This window comes from Doryrhamphus excisus, linkage group LG5, assembly GCF_037039965.1.
Source record: "Doryrhamphus excisus strain RoL-2023G ecotype Guam linkage group LG5, RoL_Dexc_Guam_v1.1, whole genome shotgun sequence".
NCBI lineage: Eukaryota > Metazoa > Chordata > Actinopteri > Syngnathiformes > Syngnathidae > Doryrhamphus > Doryrhamphus excisus.
Genome location: NC_136361.1, coordinates 20,350,881 through 20,360,481, shown reverse-complemented (window position 1 = coordinate 20,360,481; position 9,601 = coordinate 20,350,881). Strand labels below are relative to the sequence as shown.

Sequence of the window (9,601 nt, the reverse complement as noted above, 5' to 3'; positions counted from 1 at the left end):
TAACTATTAATTACATATCCAGTCAATCCATCAAATATAATATGTAATTTTTTATGTAGTTATTTTGCACTATTGACTTTATTTTTGCTCCAACTATAACTATAACTATATACATAGTGTGTGTGTGTGTTTGTGTGTGTATGACATAATTAATAAATCATTTAGTGAGCTTAAAAATGTCCAAGTACTGTACAGTAACAAGTATAGGTATCGGCAATGATGGATGTGTATCCTTTTGGTATCGAATCTTGTAGTTTCAATTGCAGTATCGCCCTGGATCCGCAGCAGTCATCGTGCTGCCTTTAAGTTAATCGGGAAAGAACATAAAGAACATTCTTCATTGTATAAAAACGTCAGAAAAAGAATCTATTACACTTTCAAAATGTATAAATTGTTTAATGTATTATTTTTATATTGTTTCTCAGTATATTTAGCGTAATCGTTTGGTAAGAATAGTGCTTTTTAAATGTTCCCACGGTTTTGAAGGCAGCACGAGACAGGAGCAGAGCAAGGGGAATGTGTTGAGAGTTTTTCAGGAAACTATCAAATATCATACACGATTACTCCAAAGTGAATCCATGTAGTCAACTGTTGCAGTCTCCTTTGTTGGTAAGTTTACTCTAAGTTTACTCTATTCCTTTTCTTTTACGGGTTTTGCATTTTTGTTGAGCGAAAGTTTTGGGCCCCTTTATCCACGGTTAGCAGTTGAGGCATGGAGGCTTACTTCACGCTCTCCCCGACGTTGGTGCTTCATTGACGGGAAAACAATATTCAAACCGTGCCGGACCGATACACTGTTTTTTTTTTAACCAGAATGCAAACACTTCTAAAATGTTTTTTCTCACATCGGCTGTTGATGTTTAAATGATTGTGTTTTGCTAACTTACTGTTATTGTGGTGTACGGAAGGGCCCGATATGTGTTTATAAAGTTATGCTACTGCCTAATTTAGCCAAAAATAGTTAATTTGTCATGATTAGTGGCAATAAAGAAACACACCACTGAACTGAGTATAATTATTTTAAGGACAACTGTACTTCCACCGACGTAAACAGGAATACTCTATGTATAATCATTGTTATAAAGCCATTTTACTATTAGCTAACTAGTTTCTTAATCACATTTGTAGCATCAGCCATCTGGGTTCCAAAGCAGGACTTGCAAACCTGTTGTTAAACCTGAAGATAAATGGGTAGTTAAATTCCATCTGCGTTCTTGGTAGCACAATGAGCTTCAGGGTGTGTTCACACTAGAGTCCATTTGTGCTATTAGTTGTTTGGTCAAAGGTGAACACTGTCCAGGATGAAAAGCATCAAACCCAACAGGAAGACTGAGACCACTTGGGAGAGAGAGAGAGAGATAGGCCTTGATGTGCCTGCCGGTGGACTCTAGTCCTGGGTGAGACCAGTATGAAGGTCCATCGACCTCACCAACATCTGTCATAGAAATGAAAGTCGTATGTGACCCAGAAGATATTTTTATTTACTTGTATAAATGACGTGTTGAGGTATCGCACATAAAATATGACAAGATGCACATGTAATGTATAATACTTTGAGAGTATTTACATTGGCACTGTAAAAATACAGTCAATAGATGATCACCTGAATATCAAAAAAGTATAAGTTTGTGCAGCAAAATCTCTGAAGTTTCTGTTGTATTTTCTTGTAATTACAGTGATGGCCGCGACCTCTCACTAATATAAACGCACGTCCAGTGGGCTGATGGGGAAGTCGTACCCTCTGCTACTGCCATCGCCCAACCTGAGATGACCCCAGGATAGGTGGCACAATAAGATTCTGGGGGAATTCCATATTTGGGCCAAAGGAAGCCGCCCTTTTTACGTTGTAAAATAAAGTATCCAGCAACTTGCAGTCAGCCCTCACAATGCTCATGTTGACGTGCCTGTTGCTGCTCTGGGTGGGAAGCTGCGATGCTCACAGCCTCTTTACCTGTGAGCCCATCGAGGTTCATCGATGCATGGGACTCTCCTACAACATGACTTTCTTCCCCAACATGATGGAGCACTATGATCAGGATATCGCAGCCAGTAAAATGGAGGTGAGTCATTTCAGAAAAAAAAAAACATGAAACAAGCTAATGTGGTGCACATGTTCCAATTATTAACATTCTTAACTGTCACGACACATAGTATAACCTAAGTGTAAAAAACATCATAACTCTCACTTTGATAACAAGTGAGGGCATGTTGAAGGTGGACTAAGTGTCAGTTTATATCCCTCTCGTCTGAGGACCTGCATTTCTAACATCCCATGTTAAGACTTGTTATTCTTTTGAAATAAGCATCACAAAAAAGCAAAGGAATCTGACACGGTGTCCCACAAGGTTTGCTGAGATCATATGAAATTTCCCATTCATTCATTTTCTACCGCTTTTCCTCACGAGGGTCATGGGTGTGCTTCGGGCGAGAGGCGGGGTACACCCTGGACCGGTCGCCAGCCAATCACAGGGCACATATAGACAAACAACCATTCACACTCACATTCATAATTTGGAAATTATTTGGAGTCGCCAATTAACCTAGCATGTTTTTGGAATGTGGGAGGAAACCGGAGTACCCGGAGAAAACCCAAGCTTGCAGGGGGAGAACATGCAAGGGTGGAATTGAACCCTGGTCTCCTAGCTGTGAGGTCTGCGTGCTAACCACTTGACCGCCGTGCAGCCCTCCCATAGCATAATTTGAAACTAAAATAGTTTTCAGTTTTGTTCATGTTGTGTAGTTTTTAGTGTTTTCACTTCCTAGATAAAAAACGCCGATCAGAGTTTTTCTGCAGTGTATTCTTGGTTCTTGGTTCAGATCGACTCCTGTGCACTGATGCATGAGCTATAACGGTGGATCGTTAGGCGACAAGCTACCACCATGACAGTCAATTAGCATGCAAGAGATGACATATTCCAGAGGGAATGGTCTGTTAGTAAAAAGGAACTGTAGATATATACTTTATAGCACGGTTGCTGAACACACATGAGGTTTAGTTGCGTAATAGGTTGTGGCCTTCCCAAAGGCTGGAGGTTTGGGTTACGCTGGTTGTGTTAGAGTATCGAGCATGAAGATTTATGTGCTGAGGGAATCTTTTGTGTGGCGTCTGGCAAAAGGTAAAGGCTTCTGATTTCACAGTGACCTTGTTGGCTGCAGGCAACTTCATCGACTTTGTTGTGTGGATCCTTTGATTTGTGCAGGAAGGGGATGGTCATGCCCAGAGTCACACAAAGCCTGTGCTGCATTCCACGTCGACTACACACTCTCCTTGTTAATCACTCACTAACTTTCTTTCCTGTACACAATCGCACCTCCTCTTAGAAACAATACCGTGTCTTACGACAAAATCCAGATGAGTTATTAAACAGGACTCTAAATATTGTTTGTTTGTAAATAACTAGAGAAGAGAAACCTTTCATTTTGCAGGCTTTGCGTGATAGTTTATAGTAGAAGCAACAGGACTACACGACACCAGCAGTCATCTTTTTTTTTTTAATGCCTTTGAGGAGCACCATAACCACAAGAGTCAAAGCAGATGTCATTTATGAACACATTAAAACAACACATACAAGATTGAACCAGCCAGCTTTTCAGTAACAGTAAATGTAGTGAGTCACTGATGTGCTGGAACATAGCTGGGTCGTTGGAGGCTCCTCAACTATGAAACGTAGCATCAAACCATTCTTTTGACTATTTTGGAAGGACTTCTTGACCTCGGGTTCTTGAGAAACAATGGTGCTTACTGTCGGAGAAGTGGACTTGCTGCCAGAATGAATTTCAGCAAAGATTGAAAAAAGTATAACATGAATAGTAGGCCGTGTTGCAGTTATGATTATAAATATTATCAGTGAGTGGTGTAATGGTTTATGAGTTCTCAATTATTTTAAACAGTTCAAATATTATTTCAATATTATAGTTTGTGATATGTGCCAAATATGATCCACCAGCCAGTCACAAGAGTGGCCTCTTTGACTAACATCCACACACTCATTCTGACCACGTTTGTATGACAAATGAAGAATATGGAATCAATTCCCTTTTAAAATACAAATGTCAGAAAATGTCTTTAGGTTTTTGGATCCACTTTTCGTTGCCTTGAATTGAGCGGGGTTCGAATCTCTGTGTGGAGTTTGCGTGTCCAACTCGTGTTGTTCAAACGCGCCAAGAGAGCAATTCCTGTTTGGAGGCGGGAGATGAGGAAAATAGACACACATGCACATGGCGATGTATTGAGCCCGGCAAAATGATATATTTAATTTTCATTTTTGTGTGATTAATTAATTAATTTACTGTGGTCCTAGGCCTAGGGCCTAAATGAGATCACTATGTGAAACATCAATACATATTTCTTTCCCTTTTTGTACGAAATCGAGTTAGTATGAGCTAGCTAACATTACATGTGATTGGGCGGTACCTATTTTGACTGCAGTTTTCCTTTAAACTTGCAACTTTAGCTAATGTTAAAGATGTCAATAGATGAAATAGACCAAGAACAAATGTGCAATGTGTTCTAGTTTGGTCAATATTGTGTACATTATCAATGTGTCCAAGTTTTGAACATCATGTCATTGTTCTTGTTGCAGCCGTTCATGCCCTTGGCAAATCTGCACTGTTCCCCGAATGTCCACCACTTCCTGTGCCAAGCCTTTTTTCCAGCATGCACAGAACAGAACATGGTGCATTTACCATGTCGAGAGGAGTGTGAGACTGTTCTGTCTGGTTGTCAGGAGGACATCCGAATTTTTGGTATCATCTGGCCTCCCGAGCTACAATGTGACAAGTAAGTAACAACCACAGCAAACACGCGACATTTTCTTTCTCGGTCCGTTTACATGTGGCTTTTATTTCTTCAGACTTGACTCATGTGGCATTCTGGGTGGTTTCGATCTTCCAGCAACCACCCCAATGAGCTCAACTTCTGCTAAGAGAGACCTGGGCTTTTGGTGTCCACTCCAGTTGAAAACCAAACCCGGCTATGGTGCATCATTCCTGGGCGCCGAGGACTGTGCTCCACCTTGTTCCAATATGTATTTCAAACCCAATGACATTGAATTTGCCAAGAGCTTCATTGGCATATGCTCGATCATCTGCTTGGGTGCCACTCTCTTTACCTTCCTTACGTTCCTCATCGATGTCAAACGCTTTCGCTACCCCGAGCGTCCAATAATTTTCTATGCCGTTTGCTATAGCTTTGTGTCACTCATATACTTCATTGGCTTCCTGCTGGGCAACAATGCAGCCTGCAGCAAGGCGTCCCATCCTGCTGGTGTGGATACAGTTGCATTAGGCTCTCAGAGCAAAGGCTGCACTCTGCTTTTTATGTTCCTGTACTTCTTCTCCATGGCCGGCATCGTCTGGTGGGTCATCCTCACCATCACCTGGTTCCTCGCAGCTGGCCCCAAATGGAGTTGTGAGGCTATAGAAAAGAAAGCGGTAAGATTGTGGGCCCTCGTGTGTCGACAAAAACTAATTTTAGGGTTGATGTATGCTCAGAAGTGACTTTGATAAGCTTCAAAGGCCTTGTGTGTGTTCTGTCTTTTTAGGTGTGGTTCCACTCTGCTGCCTGGGGGATCCCTGGTGCGCTAACTGTTATGCTGCTAGCTCTTAATAAGGTCGAAGGCGACAACATTAGTGGGGTTTGCTTCGTGGGACTGTACGATCTGGACGCCCTGCGTTACTTTGTTATCGCTCCTCTATGTGTGGGCGTCATAGTGGGGCTCTTTCTCATCCTCGCCGGCATCGTTTCTCTGAATCACGTACGCCAAGTTATTCAACACGACGAGCGCAACCAGGAAAAGCTCAAGAAGTTCATGATCCGCATTGGCGTGTTCAGCTGCCTCTACCTGGTCCCGCTGGTCACCCTGTTAGCATGCTACACTTATGAGCAGAGTCACCGCAGCACCTGGGAGAACACGTGGATCAATGACCGATGCCAAGAATACAGCATCCCCTGTTCATACAAGGTAACTAGCACTGTAACACTGAAGAAGCTGGGGGGAAAGGGCAAATTGGAGAACATTTTCTTATAAAATTGCTTTTTGTTTAAGATTAAGATTAAGATATGCCTTTATTCGTCCCTCAGTGGGGAAATTTGTATTGCACAGCAGCAAGAGTACAGAGTCAGTTAAGCAGTACAAAATACACAATATAGAAAAATAAACAATATAATTGATTGAACTCCTCATAAAAGATGGTTCACTTCAAATGGCAAAGCGCAGGTGACAAAGCAAAGAGGTACAATTCAGTACAAAAAACACTTCCCGTTATTTTCATTGTCAAGAGGTTTGAAGGAAACCAAAATAGCAGATTACCACTTACCACAGAATTGTCACTTTGAACAATGAGAATGTGATTGGAAGCCATGGTATCATTCTTGTGTTGCTTTTCTTCATGTAAAACATTAGGGAATTACACAGCAACACTTTAATTTGATGTCATACAAACAGTACAGCCAGAAAATATTCACTTTTTCAATATTTTGTAATGTTACAGTCTAAAATGATTTTTTTTCCTCTCATAATACTGACATGAACAATACCTTCTCAGACAATAGTGCACAAGCGCCCAGACCTCACTCTGTTCTTGGTCAAGTACTTGATGACCCTGGTGGTTGGGATATCTGCAGTGTTCTGGGTCAGCAGCAAAAAGACCTGCTCTGAGTGGGCCTACTTCTTCAACAGGACTCGAAAAAGAGAGTGAGGGCATTTTTGTTGCCTTGTCGTTAATTTTTCCACAAATTCCAACAATGTATATTTCTGTGTCATTCGTGTCTTGCTCTGTGACCCACAGTCCAATCAGCGAGAGCCGCAGGGTGCTCCAAGAGTCCTGTGAGTTCTTCCTCAAGCATAACAGCCGTGTCCAGCACAAGAAGAAGCACTACAAGTCTACTTCCCACAAGCTCAAGGTCATCTCGAAGTCTATGGGCACAAGCACCGGCACCACACCAACCATTGCTTCTACCGGTGGAGCCAATTCAGTAACCTTACCTCTGGGAAATAATGAGCTCCACTTCCAAGGCGCTGCCAGGGCGCACCTGGACAAGGGCACCTCTAGCCGAAGCTCCAGGCATGATGACAAGGAGCGAGACAGGGAAGGGGGAGAGAGACGTAGCAAAGCGGGGAGCTCCGGGAAGGTCAGCAGCCATTCTGAGAGTTTGCACAGCAGAGTGCCAGATGCAAGGTAATAGTAGCCATTAATACTGTTAGCATCTAACCTCTTGGTGAACCTTCTAACCTTCTTGTGTACAGTGATGCCTCTCAGGTTGGACACAGTTAGTTCCAGGAAAGAATTGAAAATTAATTCACCCTTATAGGTTCCACTGTTCCACTGTACTCGTCTCATTGAAACCACACCTCCCATTATTGGTAATGGTTTTATTTCATTTGAACATGCATCAGATTACAATTGAATGCATCACATAATCAGTTCACAGTTCCACATGTCCAAAAGGAGTAGGAAGAAGCAAAGCTTATTAAATCTTACCCCTCCATCTGGTACTTTTACAATCAGTAACTGTTACATTTGTTCACTTCCTGCTTTCCTAGTATAGTTTTTTTTGTCACATACCAAAATACGAGGTGATATGACCATCCAATGACATAATGGGTACCATAGTAAGTGTCAATATAGTGATATATATAGCACATCATGACTGGTTCAAGACTCTTCATCCTTGTATTTAGCAAACATCAACTGCTTGTATTGTTTCTTGAATTGGCTCATCGTTGTGCATTGTTTGAGGGTCTTACTCAATCCATTCGATAGTTTGATTCCACATACTGAAATGCTATGGCTTTTTAACGTAGTCCTAGCATATAAGTGTTTCAAATGTAGTTCTTCCCTGAGATCATATTTATCCTCTCTTGTAGAGAAGTATTGGATGACATTTTTAGGTAATTGGTTATTTTTAGCCTTATGCATTATTTTAGATGTTTGAAGATGAACTATATCAGCAAGTTTAAGTATTTGTCATTTTAGAAATAAGGAGTTTTATGAGCATTATGAATTATCATTACTACCATATTTTGCAGTACATTCAGCTTTTATAGTTATTACCCCATATTTCCACACAATAAGTAAGTTATGGTAGAACCAGAGAGCAACAAAGAGTGTGGAGTGATTTCTGATTGAGAACAAATTTTGCTTCGCTCAATATTGAAATATTTTGGGCCACTTTATGTTGTATATGTGTAATATGAGATTTCCAGCTCATATTTTCATCTATTATGATCCCCAGAAATTTACCAAACAGCTTTCGTAACTTTGGAGATATCATTGATGTACAAGTTGAACGGTTTTGGCCCCAGTATTGACCCCTGGGGAACTCCGCACGTAATATTATTTATAAACACATCTTACATGTGTGTGGAATAACATTTAGTGTGTCCTGGTCGGTTTAGGATGACTCCAATGAGCGAGCAGTCAGAGGTCAGACCGGTCCCGGATCCCGTCGCACAACCGCATCCAGCTTTAAGCGTCCAAGACTCCACCCACCATCAGGTGACCAAGGTGTCTGAGGAGAGCAAAGACACGAAGGACGGCAATTGCTGAGACGATGCTCTCCAAAAACGATCTAGTACACCAACAGCAGGTGTATTTATTTACGTCTTTCGACCCTGATTGTATCTGTTGAGTTGTAGACACTGAATGTTCATTTCTACAATGTGATATTTACCTCTTTATTTTTATTTTTTATCAGCCTTTTAACAGAATTTGGGTGGTTTCGTACTTTTACCAAGCTTTTATTAGTACAGCTGCATGCCAACTATTATAAAGTGCATTCAATATGAACTCTACTTTTTATGGGAAGCTCAATGGACATATTTATGTGAATATTATATTTTCTTTAGCTGAATTAGTCACTACACTGGGTATTTTAGCATGTGATGTCATGATGTTATGTTTCCAAACCGACAGTATGAGGAAAGTGTCCTTGTGGTTTTTTTATGTCTTCCACCAAGAGAGTTTGCCTCCAGACCCCATCAAACGACCTACAACGTGTGCATACTCTACTTAAAAAAAAACACACTTTACAGTAGAAATGCAGATCTTGTCTTTTTAGAATTTTCTTAAGAGCTTTTTGCTCCTTTTTTGTCATTCTGTTGTATAGATCTTTCTATCATGGTTGATCCTGTGAATTAGTATTTTTAAGTTACTGCATGAATCTGTCTTTAATTTGTGTTCCAAGGTAAACCAATATTTGTTCCATGTGTAGTGGAGTGATGTCAGTGTTGGGATCAGACTTGTAAAATCCTCCGCTGGAAACAAAGGATAAGTCATTATTTATGAAACAAGTATACTTCAACTACTGTCAAACTATTGTACTACTTTTTTGAGGCAATTCTCTGTATTTTGATTTATTGGCAGTTCCCTGCTGCGTAAATAATACTGTTACTTTTTGAGAGAACCTGTGAAACGTGTATCTTTTATATTCTACCCATTTTGACAAATAAATATTGGAAATCATAAAGTTATGAATGCTATCTCTATTTATGCATGCAAGAGTGCAGACATTTATTAAACTCTTAAGCACAATGGTGTTCTTCCAGGTCGTCTTTACACGTTGGCTGCACCCCCCTTTCCCCCCCTCCCATTGGTCCTG

At 40.8% G+C, this 9,601-nt stretch overlaps 1 protein-coding gene across 1 annotated transcript; it reads left to right on the top strand.

Moving 5' to 3' along the window:
- Positions 1 to 471: 471 nt before the first annotated feature.
- On the top strand, positions 472 to 9,474 carry fzd6 (frizzled class receptor 6). Its single transcript, XM_058053208.2, has 8 exons — positions 472 to 609; positions 1,677 to 2,060; positions 4,584 to 4,780; positions 4,854 to 5,433; positions 5,544 to 5,963; positions 6,547 to 6,695; positions 6,790 to 7,179; positions 8,400 to 9,474. The coding sequence occupies exons 2-8, from the start codon at positions 1,887 to 1,889 to the stop codon at positions 8,548 to 8,550; spliced, it is 2,061 nt and encodes a 686-aa protein (XP_057909191.2). The 5' UTR covers positions 472 to 609; positions 1,677 to 1,886; the 3' UTR covers positions 8,551 to 9,474.
- The last annotated feature ends 127 nt before the right edge of the window (positions 9,475 to 9,601 follow it).

What these genes read in the sequence shown, in the direction of transcription:
- fzd6 (XM_058053208.2), top strand. Translation starts at nt 1,887, where the DNA reads ATGCTCATGTTGACGTGCCTGTTGCTGCTCTGGGTGGGAAGCTGCGAT. An exon ending in CCCGAGCTACAATGTGACAA is followed by an intron (nt 4,781 to 4,853) that starts GTAAGTAACAAC and finishes TTATTTCTTCAG; the next exon opens with ACTTGACTCATGTGGCATTC. An exon ending in AACAGGACTCGAAAAAGAGA is followed by an intron (nt 6,696 to 6,789) that starts GTGAGGGCATTT and finishes TGTGACCCACAG; the next exon opens with TCCAATCAGCGAGAGCCGCA.